The sequence below is a fragment of the Lepidochelys kempii genome, chromosome 4, assembly GCF_965140265.1.
Source record: "Lepidochelys kempii isolate rLepKem1 chromosome 4, rLepKem1.hap2, whole genome shotgun sequence".
Lineage (NCBI taxonomy): Eukaryota > Metazoa > Chordata > Testudines > Cheloniidae > Lepidochelys > Lepidochelys kempii.
Window position 1 is genome coordinate 64059822 of NC_133259.1, and position 19646 is coordinate 64079467.

The 19646-nt window shown below is 39.2% G+C and overlaps 1 protein-coding gene across 9 annotated transcripts in view; it reads right to left on the bottom strand.

Annotated features, from left to right (window-relative positions):
* The window catches only part of FSTL5 (follistatin like 5), a 561575-nt gene that overhangs the window by 163206 nt on the left and 378723 nt on the right, over positions 1-19646 (bottom strand). For all 9 annotated transcript variants that reach the window (XM_073341502.1, XM_073341509.1, XM_073341503.1 and 6 more), the window contains one exon: positions 886-1052. In XM_073341502.1, coding sequence (XP_073197603.1) covers positions 886-1052 — 167 coding nt within the window. The remainder of the gene's footprint in view (positions 1-885; positions 1053-19646) is intronic.

Here is a 19646-nt window from a genome sequence, read left to right on the forward strand (position 1 = left end):
CCGGGTATTCCGCTGCTGGCAGCTCCAGCTCCCCCTCTGTGTCGGACTCACGCTGGCCCGGGCTACAGCCGGGCCCCTCCAGGTCCTCCGGGAAGTCAGCAGCTGGCAGTCCTGGTTGCCACAGACCTTCCTCCTGGTCGCCACAGGCCTTCCTCCTGGTCAGGTTCCTCCTTGCCCAGGGCCTCCCCTGGGTCAGCTGCAGGATCGCGAGGGAGCAGCCAGCAGCCTGTGTCTGCCTCCCTCCCTGGTGCTCTCCTCACTGGGCAAAGGGCCCCGCCCTTTGTACTTCCTGTCCCACCCCTCCCCTTCTGGGGATTGGCATAAACTTGGCCTGGCCCCGCCCACTCAGGCTGAGAGGGTGGCTCTTTACCCTCTGGTTTGGAGGGGAGCCACCCTGGCTCCCTACAACAATGATTACAAACCAATAGATAAGTAAAGATCTGAAAGGTTTCAGAGTAACAGCCGTGTTAGTCTGTATTTGCAAAAAGAAAAGCAGTACATCCTATGAAGTGAGCTGTAGCTCACGAAAGCTTATGCTCAAATAAATTGGTTAGTCTCTAAGGTGCCACAAGTACTCCTTTTCTTTTTTAAAGACCTGAAAACAATTCATTTTCATTTGGTTTAGGCTGTAAAGAAACATTCAAAATTTAATATATCCAAGCTCAGCATGACACAAAATAAGGCAAAGATACATCAATAAAAACAAGGATATTAACTCTTTCACTTCCTCTTTTTTCTATATTACTCACAAACATCTGGTTACAACATTTGTGAGCAATATCCCATCAGAGGCAATTATCACCTGCTCAGATAACACTGCTAATTTTTATGGCTAACATTTTATAATGAGGACATTAAATCATTTTAGAGCGTTTCATTACTTACATTGATGTCTTCCAAATCTAAGTTATTTAGAATGACATTGTTCCTTTTCCAGATGATAGGAGGTCTCAGGGCTCCCTGAATGGCACAACTTAGGACAGCACTTTGTCCTACTGTTGCTGTAGTGACACTTATTTTCTGATCATCTGGCAGACTCAGCTGAACAATCTCTGTAAAAGATATATTGTTTGTAAGGTTAATTAGCATGCAGTTTCATAAGGTTAATTGGCATGCAGTTTCCGCACCTTTGTAATTTAAGGATTCTAATTTGAACCAAAGGAAAAAGAACTTTCAAAGGACTGTTGGAAGTTTAAACTCTTCCAAATAAAAGGTCAGCATGACATTTCAATTAAATTGACTGACAAGTATCGCCTAGTCAGAAAATAAGCATTTAACATGAAATAAATTTCAGAGATACAGTTATAATAAATATGGCAGACTAGATCCAAAGGTAGACACACACAAAGTTATTTAACTACCAAGCCAGCATCTGCAATTGAACCAAAACAGATCAGTTTATTCACCAATATATCATTACAATAGCCACTGAGACATGTTCATTTCCTGCTAAGTCAGAACATAAATGCAGCTGAATGAATAATATATGCTCATGTATTTGGAAACACATGAGAGGGAAAATAAAATGTGTTTAAGATAAGGCTCTGAAACAGGAGATTTGTAAAATGTAGGTTTGTTTCTTTATATCTAGTCCTCCTTTATTTAGAACCAGTTTAACTCAAGAATATAAGGTTCTGGCAGGCAAGTGATGAAGCTGATTTAAACTGATTTATTGTTGAGAAGCAATTGTACAAATATTTTTATACATATTAAAGAAAAAACACAACATAGTATTTTGATTAGACTATTAAAAAAAAAAACCCCTGCTTTGATGCTATTTGCAAACATCTGCTCTAATGGGACACGTTGCAGGCAATATGGACAAAATCCTAATTTAAACCAATTTAAAGAATACTGAAAGAACTCAGAACTGTGACAGAAAATGTGTCCCAGAAATACAAACATCCAAAAGAAGACTTTTCCTATCTAATCTAAAAGTCTCCAGGGAAGAGGTGAAAATGAACATTATAATCTAAAAAAAGAAAGGAAAGTTTCCAAAAAGCTGAGAAAAAGTGTACATTTTAGTACTAATAAAAACCTACAAATAATGTCCCACAGTATAATAAGGTGTTAATGTTGCATTGACCAAATACAGGGTTGATCAAAATCACTTGATTTTTTAAAAGAAATAAATAAAAATAACCAGATTTTTTTATTTAAATTGGATTTTTAATTTAAATTACATATATTTTTGTTTTAAAAATAAACCTATTCAAAATTAAATTTGAAATTATGACAACCTGTATTAAGGCTTAAACTTACTATATATTAATATCATGTAAATTAAATAAAAGGAAAATAAGATTAGGCAATGCATGTTTGCTGCTGAAGTTGTAAAGAAAGTCAAGCACTGACCCAATGGCTAAGCACCTGAAACTACAGTGTGTTGACATGCTAAACCAGCTTTGGACAATAGCCTCTTCTGCAGGTATAGAGAATATTTTCTTCATTTCAGTTTACTCAACTAGTTCAGTTCACTGACTAGTTCATTTAAAGTTAAGAAACTGATTGGGTGTTGAAAAAAGCAGGAAAACTTGTTCTCTTCTATTAATCCAAGAATAAAAACTTAGAAATGTCTAAATTTACAAGTTCTATTACCTTGAAGGACATGGTGAACAGAAAAAAATAATCAATTAAATTTACAAAAAAATACAACCACTATAAATAAACAACATATAAACCTGTTTTGTACATTTTTAATTGAATTCCAATTCCCATCCAAATAGAATTTGACACAAAGTATGAATAAAAATAAATAAATCACCTAGTAAATAAGAAATGCATTATTTACCATTTTTAACATAATATAAAATGTTAACTTTAAGAATCTGAATCAGTGTGCTAAGATATATAATTACTTAATTGAGAGTATACACACAACATATCCTCTTGTTTGCAAGAAGACAGACACATTTAGTGTAAAGGCTATGTTTAGTTGCAAATCAACGTGTTTTAATAGTTACCAATGAATGAGAATCAAACTTTCTTTAGGAATATAATTAAAAAGTACTAATGCAAAAGAAGATTAAAATCACTTATTTAAATCAAAGTTTCCTGCTTTCTGCTTTAAATCATGATTAAAATAGTTGATTTAATTTGCTTTGATTTGAATTAATCCAGCCTGACCAAGGAGCCCTAATAAAACATGACACTTCTCACTTAAATCTGGCTCAATCACCCCCTCATTAGAATATTTATTTGAACACCTGATGGATTTCTGTGTTCAGAAAATAAGAGGAAGGAATTTGTTGCAGTTCCTCAAGAGACAAATCTATTGTGCTTATGCTTTCCTTCTTTCTGTCAATGAAATCATGGTTTATTGATCAAGCTAGCACTGCTAATGAAGGTGGGAATGTTCTCTCTTTATATCTCTCAGAAGAACTTTATTATCCATGATCTACTGAGCACAATAGGATTTCAAATTATTTCCTTTAAAAAGAAACAGAACTAAATTAATTTCTATTGGATTACTGCAGTAAGTGAAATGTTTCCTTTGACTTCTTATGAAACTCATAACAGTAATAGTAAAGAGCACATTTTACATGCATGGAACTCCTTTGAATCCAAAAGAGATCAAAACACTTTACAGAGTACATACACAAATCACTGCATCCACCGAGCAACCTACTTCTGTGATGGAACATGGCAGCTATTATAAAGTATGGCAAATTTACATAACAGCTGAGGACAAGAATTAAAGTGCATGTTGTTTATTCTAAATGAAACAGTAGGGGGAATAGAAGGAGGTTAGAATTTAGTTAGGAATGATATGCTATGTTCTGATGACCTATTTGCAAAAGTATATCACCCAAAGAGCAAAAATAACAGAGTCCAATAAGATTGGAGGATCTCAGCAATTCAAATACAATAGTTTAGAGAAACTGAATAAGTTTGCAAAAATGAAGAAGAGCCTCTCTACAGTATACATAGCTCCCAAAGGAAGACAGAATTACTGAAATTTTGGCAATTAAAAGGTTTAAATATTGAAATAAATAAGCACACAGATATTGTTAAGGAACAGTGAGGCAGTATTTCTTTAACTGGTTAGCCTTAGAGTCACACAATCTACATTATCAAGCTGGCATAATTCATACAAAAATTTTTAAGGAGGTCGGTGTTAGAAATATTGTGTTCTTAGTGGCCTGAGCAGCGGAATTGAAACCAAGGATATCAGAGTTCTAATTCTGGCTCTGACAAAGATTCTTTTTATGGTCATTGGCATGTCAATCAAACTCTCAGTCTAGGTTTGTCTGTAAAATAGAAGTAAAAAATATTTAATTAGCTACCTCCCAAGTTTGGCGTAAGGATTAATTAATTTATATTTGTAAAGTACTTTTATGGGGAAGTTGTTATTTAAGTCCTAAGCATTTGCAGAAAACACATTGTGGAGTGAAGGTACTGATTCAAAGAAGATTAAAAGGGCTGCATGGTCTCTTGTCCCAAGCTTCCTATTTAGATTATGGTAAAAATTAAAGAGGCAACATATTTCTGAATTAGGGAAGTTGTTATAGTATTTCAGATCCATATATTCATCACATACAATCCCCTATGCATGGAATGTCCTCACTAATTCAGGTTTCAGAGTAGCAGCCCTGTTAGTCTGTATCCGCAAAAAGAAAAGGAGTACCTGTGGTACCTTAGAGACTAACAAATTTATTTGAGCATAAGCTTTCGTGAGCTATAGCTCACTTCATCGGATGCATGCAGTGGAAAATACAGTGGGGAGATTTATATACACAGAGAATATGGAACAATGGGTGTTTCCATACACACTGTAACAAGAGTGATCAAGTAAGGTGAGCTATTACCAGCAGGAGAGCAGGCCGAGGGGAGAAACTTTTGTAGTGATAATCAAGGTGGGCCACTTCCAGCAGTTGACAAGAACGTGTGAAGAACAGTAGTGGGGAAGGGGGGGGGATAAACATGGGGAAACAGACTCCAATGAGAGACTGCTGAACTGGAATTAATTTGCAAACTGGATATAATTAATTTAGGCTTGAATAAAGACTGGGAGTGGATGTGTCATTACACAAAGTGAAACTATTCCCCCATGTTTATACCCCCCCGTCCCCGTCCCTGCTACTGTTCCTCACACGTTCTTGTCATCTGCTGGAAATGGCCCACCTTGATTATCACTACAAAAGGTTCCTCCCCCGGCCTGCTCTCCTGCTGGTAATAGCTCACGAAAGCTTATGCTCCAATAAATTTGTTAGTCTCTAAGGTGCCACAAGTACTCCTTTTCTTCTCACTAATTCAGTTTGTGAGCCTCCAGGAAATCCACTTCTTTTATGATGCTTACAAGATGCAATTATATAATATTTAAAAAGCAAATGACCAACTAAATTGTCTCTACTTCTGGATTTTCCGGTGGTTTCTGTTTTAGATGGGTCAGGTTTTCAGAAGTGCTGATCATACAGACGTCCAGTTCAAATGTAAGACAGCAGAGCATATTCAACACCTAAGAAAAACTAAGCACAATGTCTGTGCTAAAACAACAACATTACATGTAACATTTCTTACTAAAACTAAAATTTTGCACTGTAACAGAATCACATACATAAAAAATATTTAATACAGTCATTGCACTTAAAATAGATTAATTCTGCCTCTGCATTTTTCATTGTCCTCTTTATACTTACTATGGAGAACACCGAGGGGGATATTGCAAAGAGAGTGGTATTTAGTAATCTAAGAAAAATTAAGTTTTAAAATGTGACTACTGTACTTGTACCCGAGGAAGAGAATAACATTTTCCCACGGGAATTATAAGAGAGCTGGTTATTATCCATTTCATGAAAAATCCAAAGTACTCCACTAACAATGTTTATATACTGTATCTTTTTATTCAGTCATTTTTAACACAAAGTGCCTAAAGTTTGAGATGCTCCCCCCCTTTTTAAAATTCTAAATAAATAAAAGTTTAGAACAACAACACTTAAGAATACTTGAACCAAACATGGATAAAACTGACTTATTCAGCTGTATTTCTGCTGTACTATAGTTTAGAGCTTGCCATCTAGCTAGGCAGTCTTGGCAATTTAAACAGGCCAGCCTGCTGTAAACAACACAGTTAATGCGTGACCCACTAAATGCTTCTTATGTTAGAAAAGCATGCTTTTTTAATAACTGCATCACATCACATACAGCCAGGAGGATTTTCTCTGCCAGCACCAGAGCCAATAGACCTAAATCTGTATAATGTAGTGAGGACTGACACAAAACTATGCTGTTTTTCAATCTATTTCCTTCTTAGTAGTGTGTTTATAAATCCACTAGCCTACCCTGTACACATACATAATTGGAGGAAGAAAGGAGGAGCTCCTGTTACACTCACTCACAGAAGTTAAAAATAAAAAAAAAAAAAGACAGCAACAGTCCTATCTTTCTCCAGACTGAATTTTAGACACACAAACACAGCCCACTTAGAATGGGTTTCTACCTTCAGTCAAGTGTTTATTTAATTAAAATCTCAGTGGGCTTTCACTTCCAAACAAAAGGGGAAGAACACTGAGTCCCATCATCCAAACTATAAAATATCAGGGAATTGGTATATCGTTGGTAGGGTCCAGGGGTGAAAGTAACTTAAAGGATTTACGGGTACTCTGGAGTCCTTAGGAGGGGACAGGGCCTCTACCGGAAGAGGTGTGGCCTCTTCTGGAAGAGGCTGTGCCTTTACATCCCTGGGCTCTTTAAATCAAGAGCAAGATTTAAAGGGCCCAGGGCTGGGACTGTGGTAACAGCAGCTGGGAGCTCCGGGCCGTTTAAATCACCATCGGAGCCCCAGGGGCTCCCGGCTGCCACTGCTACCCCGGGGCCCCGGGCTCTGGTGGAGCTTTAAAGGGCCAGGGGCTCCGCTGCCGCTACCCCCGCTGCCACTACCAACAGCAGGGCTCGGGTGGCGATTTAAAGGGCTCCAGAGGGTAACAGCAGTGGGAGCCCTGGGCCCTTTAAATCGCCATCCAAGCCCCACTGCTGGAGCCCTGGGGTAGCAGAGGCAGCCAGGGGCTCCGGCAGTGATTTAAAGGGCCAGGGGCTCCCAGCCGCCACTACCGCAGCGGAGCCCCAGGCCCTTTAAATTGCTGCCGCGACCCCCGGGGCTCCAGCAGCAGGGCTTGGACTGCGATTTAAAGGGTCCAGGGCTCCGGTTGCCGCTACCTCCCTGGGTCCTTTAAATTGTCCCCGGAGCCTGCCGGAGCCCTGGGGTAGCAGCGACGGGGCTCTGGTGGCTATTTCAAGGGTCCGGGGTGGTAACGGCGGTCGGAACCCCAGGCCCTTTAAATCATCCCCAGAGCCCTACCGTCACTACCCCAGGGCTCCAGCAGGCTCCGGGGACCATTTAAAGGACACAGGGAGGCAGTGGCAACTGGAGCTCCGGACTCTTTAAATCGTCCCCAGAGGGGTATTTAAAGGGTCCGGGTTGGTAGCTGTGGCAGCAGCCCCGGGCCCTTTAAATTGCTCCTGAGCCCCGCTGCCACTTCCCCAGGGCTCCAGCAGCAGGGCTCTGGAGGCAATTTAAAGGGCCCGGGGCTCCAGCTGCTGCTAGGAGCCCCAGGCCCTTTACATTGCCGCCTGGGAAAGCCTATCCATGCCAGTACGGCGCACAGGCTCTTGCTGGTACACTGTACCAGGCGTCGGCTTACTTTCACCTCTGGTAGGGTCCTACAAAATTCACAGTCCATTTTGGTCATTTTCATGGGTTTTAAAATTGGCCAATTTCATGTTTACAGATGTTTACATCTGAAATTTCATGGTGTTGTAACTGTGGGGGTCCCAACCCAAAAAGTACCTGGAGGTGCATCTGATTCCCTCCCCAGCCCAGCTAGGATTTACAGCTAGGATTTAGTCCCCAGCTGGGGCACTCCCAGCAGCATGGGGGAGATCAGATTTCATGGAGAAGGGCTTATTTCACCATCCGTGAAACATTTTTCACGCCTGTGAATTTGGTAGGGCCCTAATCAAAGGATACTCTGAAGGCCTAGGGCAACATTCTGGGGATGTGAGGACACAGGCGATCCCTCCTTTACTTCCCCACCCTCCTCCTGCCATGTGGGCTGCAGAGAGAAGCGAGCCAGAGATTCCAACAAGTAGGCGCACAGCAGCCAAAGCAGGGACCTTTTGAACTAGAGAATCTGAATCCCCAAAGTGCTGCAATGGTACTTCTGCTAGAAGACAGTATTTCTGAAATGAAGATCAGTTGACTGCATCCATACTTAGTGGGAGAGACAATTGTTTATGATGCATTGTCTGACATTTTAAAACATTTGTTTCCCAAATATACTGCATCTTTTTTATCCACATCCATATTCATCCGTCCATTTGATCTAGTGCATAAGGCAAGCAGTACTGAACAGGAAGTAGCAGAAGCTTACTCTTTTGTTCTGCTCCTGGTGTAGTCATTTACACCAATGCAAAATGAGTGCATATAAAATGCTACCATTCTGACTTGGTAGCATTTTACACCCACTTTGCACTGGTGTCACAAGGAGCAGAGCAATGGAATATCAAGCTAAGAGTAACTTTCCATACATTGTCCAACTCTGTGTCTCAGCCCTGAGCTGGAGGGACCACGACTCCAGGTGAAAGCAGAGTTTATGTCCTTTCAAAATCCATGGCCTCATGCTGAGGCCAACAAAGATGCAAGTAATAGATAATTAAGAGCGTGTTCTTCTGTGGTCACCTGGGCCCTACAAATTTGGACTGAGAACAGCAACTCATTTCACCTAGATTATTGAAGAGCCATCAGCTCATAATGACTTAAAGCAACTACTAACCTGGACTCAATTAGAACCAGTGTCCTAGAAATGAAAATTTGTTTATCCTATAACAAATTATCTTAGCCATTGTTCATTTAAAAACAAACAAACAAACCCAAGATACACTTCTGCAGGTCCTGCTTTGAACCTATTCCAATCCAGCCAAAACCAAAAGCTTTTGACCTATTATAAGAAAGGTTGTTTTGGTCAGATACTGAGCCTGATTTTCACTTGAGTGTTGTCTACAGTTTCTCATTTTGGAGAAGGGAGTTGGGGGTTCTGAGAGTTGGAACATTGAAAGTTTGTATTTTTGGCTGCTGGATTAATCTAATCCAAAATAATCTAAAAGTGGCATACTTAAAAGAAACAGCATAGTTAGGAACATGTGTGGAATTTAAAGAGGTCAGGAAAAAGGTGTTGAGGAGAAGTTCATGCTGTTTCCACCAGCAGGAATCCTTGGAGAGATGTTCATGGGAACAAGGACATCATGGCTTCTCTCTTAATCTGTTCTCTCCTACCCCCAGCCAGGCTGACTCACTCAAACAAGTCAAAAAGCCTAAAGAGTATTTAGCTAGAAGCAACAGAAGTGAATACACAGGATTTAGGGTGGAGCAAACACTGAACGGGCTGCTCTGTTCCTGATCATTATTTGAATGCTTTCCTGCCACATTATGCTTTCTTCTGAAATGCACATCATTTTCCCCACAGGACAACTTCCTGGTTTCCTTCTGCAGAAATCATATAACAATGTCATTCTCGCTTTTCCATCTTCTGTACAATTACTTCAGTCATTCAGAAATTTCCATGGAGTCAAAGAAACACTCAGTTTACAACAAATTCTTAACCTCCCTTTCACATCTCAAGCATACAACTGCTGAAATGTGAAAATCTTAATGTTATAGGGCTTTCATCCTCTAATGCAATTAAGGGGAGAAAAGTTTGGATAATTTGAAGAAGTTTAGTATATTACCTTCCACACACTGGAGGCCTTTACTGAATCTTGAGAACCTTTCAGGGCTCATCCCAGGCTAACCATTTCACTGCCAAGTGAAAGACCTTCAGTTATTTTATCTATCAGTCTTTAAATCACTGGAGTGACCCCCAAAGGCTTCACTTTTCTCCATTCTTTTTACTTTAGGTTCATATAAAACAGGCATTAATCTTTAGATTATGACAAAACAGCAACCTATGAACATGCTGAGATCCTTAACTAGCTCTTTTTTACCCACCAAGGCAACATTTAGTGATTAGCATTAGCACAATTAAAAAGATAGTAAATTTTGTCTAATGTGTTTCAAATAGTAGGCATCAAAGAAGTATTTCAATTGCTTTAGGAAGCAAAGCTTTGTTATTTCATCATTAAATCACAAAAATCAGTATTTCAGTTTTCTTTGGAGTATAAATATTAATCTTCTATTTAGACAAAAAGAAAAATTACATCAATTTGTTCTTTTCCAAAAGGCATGCTCCATAAGTCAGAGCTTAATATATTGCCCAGAAGAGACATGTAAATGTGATTTATACATTGTTTTACTGGACTCATCATGTGACATACAGTTATGAATGTCATCAGCTAGAATATCTTTTTAAAAAAGAAAAGAAAGAAGTGAATCAAGTAGAAGATCTGTGGTCATGTATTACAGTTTCTAAGGTCAAACATATCCATTTGGAATATTTCAATCCCCTGTTCCCTCCACATTATTAGAGATATATATGGGGTGGACTTCCTGAAACGATCTGTTTAGCCACTGGCAGATTCAAAACAGATAATTACTTCTTGGAGACAAACACATACTTTGCTCATTTATAGTAGTGTAGCAGTTATTTTTTCATCCAATGATCTCAAGATGTTTCACAAACGGTTATTGGTGGTGGTAGTGGCCTGTGGTATGCTGGAGGTCAGACCAGATGATCAGCTTTAAACACCATGACTCTATTAATCCTAATGTACACCCGGGGAAACAGAGGCATAGGGGGATTAATTGACTTGTCCAAGGTTACATAGGAAGCCAGAGTTGGACTAGTCTTCAAGACTCCCAGCCCTGTGCCTTAACCTCTATACCATGCAACAATGCCAAGTGTTATTGCAGAGTAGCAACTTTAATAAAATAAAATAAAATACAAAAGTCCCACTTGTTTTAAGATTTTTGTTTTTATTTACATGTCTTTGCCGAACTAGAAATATTACAAATGGAAATGTTCAGCAGAGCAGAATTGTTGCCATAGAACCTTTCGAGCCATGTTGCCTCCAACGGTGGAAAACATCAACCTTATGTTTATCTTCTTATTTTCTTTAGCTACTCAGGAAGCTTGCCTTTCATACTAGCTCACAGTGAGAATGGTTATGTTTCTTCATGCCCTCGGTCTCCAACAAACTTTGTTAATGTCTTTATCTTTAATGCAATATAGATTCTAGTTTAATCTTGAAAGTTTCACTCAAAGTTGGGGCCTGATTCATCTACCCTTACTAATATTCAGTAGTACTATAGTCTGGCTCCATTTCAGCAAATAATTTTACATCTTGAAATTCATATCTATTCAGCAAAACACGTAACTTTCAGAGTGTGTGGGACTTAAGCATGTGCTTAAGTGCTTTGTTTAATTGGAGTAGACTGCTGAATTATGGCCCTATGAATATTCATTGATTCCAAGGAACTATTAAAAGTGAATAAGGATGGAAGTCTGGATTCCTTGATTTTTAATGGCTGTCAGTGACAGCAGGGACAATGATTACATAATACAGCGAGGTACCCCTAATGGAAGATACACTTCTAATATTAGGCTGTTAGATAACTGATATACTACTTACACATAAAATACAGTTCTAGTTCTGTGTTTCTCCAGGGGGCCATGAGAAAACAAACAAAGTGAGAAAAGTCTATTTACAAATTATAATGCAAAAGGCAGAAATTAGGAGAAAAGCTATAAAATAACAGCTTTCATATTTTCAGTTTCTCCGTGAATATCAGAAACCTACCTTCACTTGTAAAGTTCTGGCCTAATGGATATTAGGAAGTTTCTGATTTTCACTGAGTTTAGATTGCTTTGGAGAATAATCTCTATATACACAGAAGTGGTACTGATTTGCCTGATTCACTATTACTTAATGTCGGATATCCTTGAAACAATAGTTGTTTGCTATTGTCTCTTTGTTGAACTGAACTGTGCCAGGCACAACCCACTTTCTGCACGCATTAGAGAAATTTAAAACTGCCAAAAGGGAAGGAGGACAGATTTTCAAATATTGCTCTCCACCTGACAAAGAGGCTTCAAGAAATATTATGACTATTAGTTTTACTTAACTACTCTAAATACTTGTACATACAGATAAACAAAAACAGTGAGTTGTGTTTCACATAACAGAAATGTTGTCAGATTTTTAAATTTTGAGAAAAAGTATAATTTTTCACCAGCAGAAAAGACAACTTTTACCACTTTAACCAAGATGGCATACACAATTAAAGAGATATACTAGCTCTACCACTTGATTGAGGTGATATAAATAAGCCATGTGCAAGATATATTTTTCTACTGCTCTGCTAACCAGTGGTACTGATAACCTTGTACATTACGCATTCATTAAATGGCAAATAATGAGCTGGAAATGAAGGTAAAATTATAGTACTGATAGAGGAATTCCCTAAAAATGACTTCAGTAACACTCAGTCTTTTATATAAGATACATTAATATTCATGTTGGTACTATGATTATAATTATAAATACATATGTATAATATTTTTAAAACATAAGATGAGTCATGCCAGGTCAGAACTGGTCAATATACTTCCATGTGTAAAGAAATAAATGCGATAAGAAAACAAATAGGGAGAAGTCTATTTGCAAGTCCTTTATGTATCTATTTATTTATTTTGCAAAACACCATATGTATGTTACATATGCAATGCAAAAGTAATCATGAAATTATGTATTTGTACAGGCAGGCCTGTCGACAGCAATGCCAGGACCCAGGGCCAGGGCTGTCCCTGGGGGGACGGGGGGAACCCGGGCTGGAAGTGATGAATCCCTCACTCCTAGGCACACGTGACCACTCCAGTCCATGCGCTTTGGGGGGCCCCGCAGGCCGGCACGATTGTCCAGCACGGTCATGTGTGCCTTCGAGGTATAAAACAATGCCCGCCCGGGAGATTCAAAAGGGCCTGGGGGCCCCTGGCCGACACCACTGCTGCAACTACCAGGAGGCCACGGGCCCTTTTAAATCACTCAGGCCCCTGGGCAATTGCCCCCTTTCCCTCCCCCGTCAGCGGGCCTGTGTACCAGTAATATTGTGCAAGTTGAACAAATCTTACTTTTTTCTGATATTCTACAAAAAATGTAAATATATTTTATACACTAAATTTTCATAAAGAAACCTACATTTTTCCAGTGAAATATTCATTTTTGCTATAATAATCTCTTGCTACTTACCAAAAAGAATCATAATTTTACCCAAATAGTAGTATTTAACCAGTTATACCACTAAAAAATTTACTAAGCAGAAATAGCTAACTTTTGTGCTGAATTAATTTCACAAAAGACTCAAGAATATACCCATTTTTCATATGCATATTTGTAATTCAAGAAGTTAAAAAGACAGGTACATAGGAATCGCCATAGCCAAACAAACAGATGGTCTGGTATACTGTTTCCAACAATGATCACGGTCAGAGTTCTCATTGGAAGATATAAAACAATGTCTACGCTACACATACACCTCACAACATTGTCTAACAATTGAGGGCTATTTCTTCCTTACACTAACTGATCATCAACATATGACCAAAGCATTAGAACTGATAACAGAACTATGAATCATGATTTTAAACAGCTCATTGAGGACTGAGTTATCAGATGATTGAAGACAAATAAAAATGGAAATCCAATAAATTAATGGAAAGTTTGTCTAACATCAACAGTGTAAATATTTGAACAAACAAGTGGAGAAAATTTCAAAGTAAATACAAGACAGAAATTTCTTGCACACACAATGGACAGAATGGGTTTAAAAAGGAAATTGTAATAGACAATCCACAATAGTCCTTCTATGAGGCAATTACACGTTTCATACACAGGCAATGCAATGATCCTATAATACTGAAACATGATCTTCACATGTTAATCTAGTTGAGAAATTAAATTGATGATTAATTATACTATGATGATCACATAGATAAGAAGTTGGTTGTTAAACTAGATGAAAAATGATACGAATGCTGTATGCAAAGTTTAGAGAAAATGACAACAAAGGAGGTAATACACAATTGTGCATAAATAACTGCTTGGAAGCAAGAAAGAGAGAGGGAAGAAATTGTCACACTTTCAGGATTAACTGCACCATTGACACCTCCTCCCACCTTGGTCTTTGAGGGAACCAGCGTATGGTTTCAGGCTCTCAGCAGCCACCTCTATCAGGTAGAGACCCTTTTCCCACTCCCTTTTTAGGTTCTATAGGCTGCACTGTCCAGTCTCATATTGTAATATCCCCAACAAGCTTGAGTGTCCACAAGGAAGACCAGGAGGGAAATCAAATGTGCAGTTAACCCTGAAACTGAGACTATATGGTGGCAGCACGTGTAATCTATGACAGTGTGGAATTGCCAGTAAAGCGCCGACAGCAGTGCTGTTTCCTATAGAAAGGAAAATAACAGAAAAGTCTCAGTGTCTTTGGGAGATGAATAGTGAAAAGAGAGAGGGGGAAACTGAGTTATGAACAGCTGAAAAAAAGTTGATGGCTGTGAGCCTGAAGTGGGTGTCCTTGAGAAAGACTGAAGTGGGAGTGGTTCAAAGGGGCAGTTAACCCAGTATCTGTGTCAGATATATTTAAGATTTTACAATAAGATATTGAATCCAGAATAGTCAGAAATATTTTCTTAATGCTTAATAACCGTGACATCAGTTAAAAAATGGAATCTTTTTACCAAGAGAAATCATTGAAGTCCTTAGAAGTAGACTGGCTAGAATATTTAAGTTTTACACATAGGACAGTTCTGCTTAGTGCAGGGATGTGCTCTAGATAGGTGAAGCCTAAATCCATGTCTATACTTCAAAAAGGAATTATTTTTAATCAATGGTTAACTGTGGCCATATTTCTATGATTGTGTGATTATTTATTAGTGTCAAGCAGAGCTTTAAAAGGACAGCTATTGCCCCCTGTGGCAGGATGCTGCTGGAGACATTCTTAATCAGCTCCTGCCACTCCAGACCCAATCAGGGAGAATGGATTGAGGCTGGGGGAACCGCCCTATGTTTGCCTGGTAACTGACTACACCTGCCAGCCTCATTAGCGGGAGCTATAAGGCTGGGAGGAAGTGAGAGAAAGGGGGGAGGCGGAAAATGAGAGCGGGAGGTCAAGCTCAGGCTCAGAGGAAGTAGGAACCTCCTAGTCTGTTGCTGGCCAGGCCTGTAGTAGGCCAAGCTGTTGTAAAAAGCCTGTATATAATTGGAAACTGGTGGTGAGAAACTGATCACGAATAAAGAACACAGGTGTTGCAACAGACTGAAGTGTCCCTGATTCATGGAGGAGAGGGGCCCAGGGGCTGAATCTGGAGGGGCACAATGTGTCCCCCGTTACACCCCCAAAGTTTACTACCTAAAGACTGTGAATTTACTGCTGCTGATTCCACTTTATTCACTGTTGGAGTTCACTGCACTAGACATAACGGGTATCGCATTGATCACATTAGGTAGGTTTAAGATTTCAGCAACCGAAGCGAAGGAGAAGAGATCAGCTGAGAGAGATTTCTGGAGAAGTCATCACAAATGCCGAATGGCTGAAATGTATATCAATTCTCAGAGAACAGGAATACTTTATTTTATTCTGAATACTTCCAGTTAACTGCTGTGTACTGGAGGCCTCTCTATTTACCAGACAGAGGGACAATCAGGGTTCAAAGAAAAATAAAGATTGTCAGACAAGATAGCATTTTGCAGGGATATCCTTCCTTCAAATAGGGAAGCAAACTTCATGCCACTCATCACTAAGCCTCATGGGCTGTCATAATTTTGTTGCAAGTTAGCACCTAATAGCAATAATACCATACTTTTAAAATATATAGTAAGATACTGCTTTAAAGACAGGGACCAGTGATCTTCAGGTATCACTGAGCTGCACTTTAAGTCTCCTTTCTGTTTCTCTAATTCTGGAGATAGCTAGCAGCTGGTGTGGCCCCCTATGTAATTTAAAGTAGCCTTTGAGATGTTCTAACTTCAACTTGCTTACATGAGCTCACCTTTACCCCCAAGAACTATAGACTGGCTGGGGAATAAAGTTCTCTCATTGCACACCTCCTTATACTTCTATGTTCATACGAGAAGGACCAGGGAAGTAAGTGGGTGAAGGAATAAGCCCCCTAACACATTTCTCTGCACTTTTTGCAATTCCAATATATCTTTTTTGAGATGGGATGAACAGAATTTCATGCAGTATTCAAGGTGTAGGTGTACCATAGATTAATATAGTGATATTAGGATATTTACTGTTTTATTGTCTATCCCTTTCCTAATTGTTCCTCACATTCTGTTAGCTTTTTTGACTGCTGCTGCACATTGAATGGACGTTTCCAGAGAACCATCCATGATGACCCTAAAATCTCTTTCTTGCGTGGAAAAAGCTAATTTAGACTCCATCATTTTGTATGTGTAGTTGGGATAATGTTTTCCAATGTACATTACTTTGCATTTATTAACATTGAATTTCATTCCCCATTTTCTTGCCCAGTCACCCCATTTTGTGAGATCCCTTTGCAACTCTTTGCAGTCTGCTTTGGTTTTAACTGTTTTGAGTAATTTTGTATCATCTGCAAACTTTGTCACTTCACTGTTTACCCCCTTTTCCAGATAATTTTTGAATATGTTGAACAGTTCTGGTCCCAATACTGGTCCCTGAGGGACACTACTATTTACCTCTCTCCATTCTGAAAACTGACCATTTATGACTACCCTTTGTTACCTGTCCTTTTAACCAGTTACTGACCCATGAGAGGACCTTCCCTCTTATCCCATGACTGCTTAGTTTGCTTAAGTTCCCTTTGGTGAGGGATCTCGTCAAAGATTTTCTGAAAGTCCAGGTACACTATATCCACTGATGCAAAGAATTCATTTAGTTTCTCCACAAGGCCATTATCTTCCTTTTAGCACCTTGCTCATCTTGTGGCTACACTGATTGTTTGACAGGCTTCCTGCTTCTCATGTACTTAAAAAAATTGCTGTTAGCTTTCGTGTCTTTTGCTAGTTGCTCTTCAAATTCTTTTCTTGACTGCCTAATTATACCTTTACACTTGACTTGCCAGAGTTTATGGTCCTTTCTATTTTCCTCAGTAGTGTTTGACTTCCAATTTTTAAAGAATGCTTCCCTCTTCCCCCCTACTGCCGCTTATACTCTGTTTATCCATGGTGGCTTTTTTATTTATTTATTTTGGTTTTCTTACTATTTTTTTATATTTCACAAATACGTTTATTTTGAACCTGTACTATGGTATTTTAAAAAGTTTCCATGCAAGTTTTCCTGAAGACATTTCACTCTTGTGACTCTTCCTTTCAATTTCTGTTTATTTAGCGTCCTTATTTTTGTGTAGTTACTCTTTTTGAAATTACATGCTACTGTGCTGGGCTTTGGTATTTCTTTGGTTGCCAGCCTTATGGTTAGCCCAGCAGAGCACTATGCCTTTATAACACATTAATATGGCATCCAAAAACAAAAACTCCTAATAAATTAGAATAAATCACAGCTGTAATTAAAATACATTTTTACTCTGTTCCCAAGTCAGTTGAAAGTCACGTTTCTGTTGACATAGAAAGCTAATATTAGAATATTTCCAGTTGGTAAGATATCTTGCACAAGCTGATTCCATAAAGAAAATCATTACAAACTGTAAAAAAATCTGTAAAAGATTTGTATGTTGGAGCAACGGGTATTAATAAAGGGTAATTTATAGGTCATGTTAGTCAACATCTATTTCAAGGAGGAAGAAAAAAAATACATAACAGAGCTAAAACATATGCAAACACTGCTTTTTTTTAAAATTACATACAGAATGAAGCATTCTTATTTTATTGTCTGGAAAACCAAAAGAATGTTTCAGCTTTTAAAATGAGCATTATTCACATGACTAATAAGGTGAAATACCTCTGTTAACATCTTGATTTAGTCAAATCACTATTAGATACCTGCATTAACTGGAACTGATGAAACATCTTTCATCTTCTGATTAGATTAGGGCCAATATATTAAATGGAAACAGATGTCCAAACAAGACATATCGGCGCTGAAGTAAATTAATGGACTAGATGCAGGTATGCAAGGAGACAACAATTTCTGTAATACCAACCAACTACTAAACATTTTATAACCTGAATATGAATTTCATAGCTAAAAACGTGCATGGATTTGGAGTGAATTTTACATGTAGCTTTTCAACAGTAACTGTGCTTGGTACAATCTCTCAGTTTTTCCTAACATGGGAACCACAATATGGTAAACAGATTTCCTGGGGTATCTAAAAGTTTTTCTCAGTCCTGGGCCTTGTGCAGTTTTCCATCTGAGTTAAAGACTGCCTATCCTCCCTAGTGTAAACAATATTTATAGTTATTCATATCCACATATAAACAATTCCCAAATAAATAAAATCCATAGGAATTTATACCTCAGGGACAGATTAGATATAAGCAAGTACACAGGGTCCCAGTTTCCGGAACTGGAAGATGACATCCGAATCTCAGTTTTTGTTGTTTTTAATTTTTAGGGAGAAAAAAAATCCATTTCCAGACCTCATGGCTGTGACAAAAACATTGAGTGCAACCAATGCAGTGACTTCCTTTGGAGTATGCATAAAGTCTGAAACATCCCACATATCACAATAAGTTATTAATTCTCCAGCTTGCTGCTCTGGAACATCTCCATACACTACCTCAGTAGAGGGGGGAGGGAGTCTTCATTGCTGCCACTCCATTATTGACTCTAGGGTACCCTCCTGAGGACACAAAACAGTGGCCTACAGGGAGGAGGCTCACCTTCCCCCAAAAAGAAAAGGAGTACTTGTGGCACCTTAGAGACTAACCAATTTATTTGCACATGAGCTTTCGTGAGCTACAGCTCACTTCATCGGATGCATACCGTGGAAACTGCAGCAGACTTTATATACACACAGAGAACATGCAACAATACCTCCTCCCACCCCACTGTCCTGCTGGTAATAGCTTATCTAAAGTGATCATCAGGTTGGGCCATTTCCATCACAAATCCAGGTTTTCTCACCCCTAAAGCCCCTACTCTACTTGCGCTATATTGATGACATCTTCATCATCTGGACCCATGGAAAAGAAGCCCTTGAGGAATTCCACCATGATTTCAACAATTTCCATCCCACCACCAACCTCAGCCTGGTCCAGTCCACACAAGAGATCCACTTCCTGGACACTACAGTGCTAATAAACAATGGTCACATAAACACCACCCTATACCAGAAACCTACTGACCGCTATTCCTACCTAAAAAGTGATCATCAAGTTGGGCCATTTCCAGCACAAATCCAGGTTTTCTCACCCTCCACCCCCCACCCCCCCCACACAAACTCACTCTCCTGCTGGTAATAGCCCATCCAAAGTGACAACTCTCTACACAATGTGCATGATAATCAAGTTGGGCCATTTCCTGCACAAATCCAGGTTCTCTCACCCCCTCACCCCCCTCCAAAAAACACACACACAAACTCACTCTCCTGCTGGTAATAGCTCATCCAAAGTGACCACTCTCCCTACAATGTGCATGGTAATTAAGGTGGGCCATGTCCAGCACAAATCCAGGCTTTCTCACCCCCCCGCCCTTTTTTTTTCCCCCAGGGACACACACACACACATACAAACTCACTCTCCTGCTGGCAATAGCTCATCCAAACTGA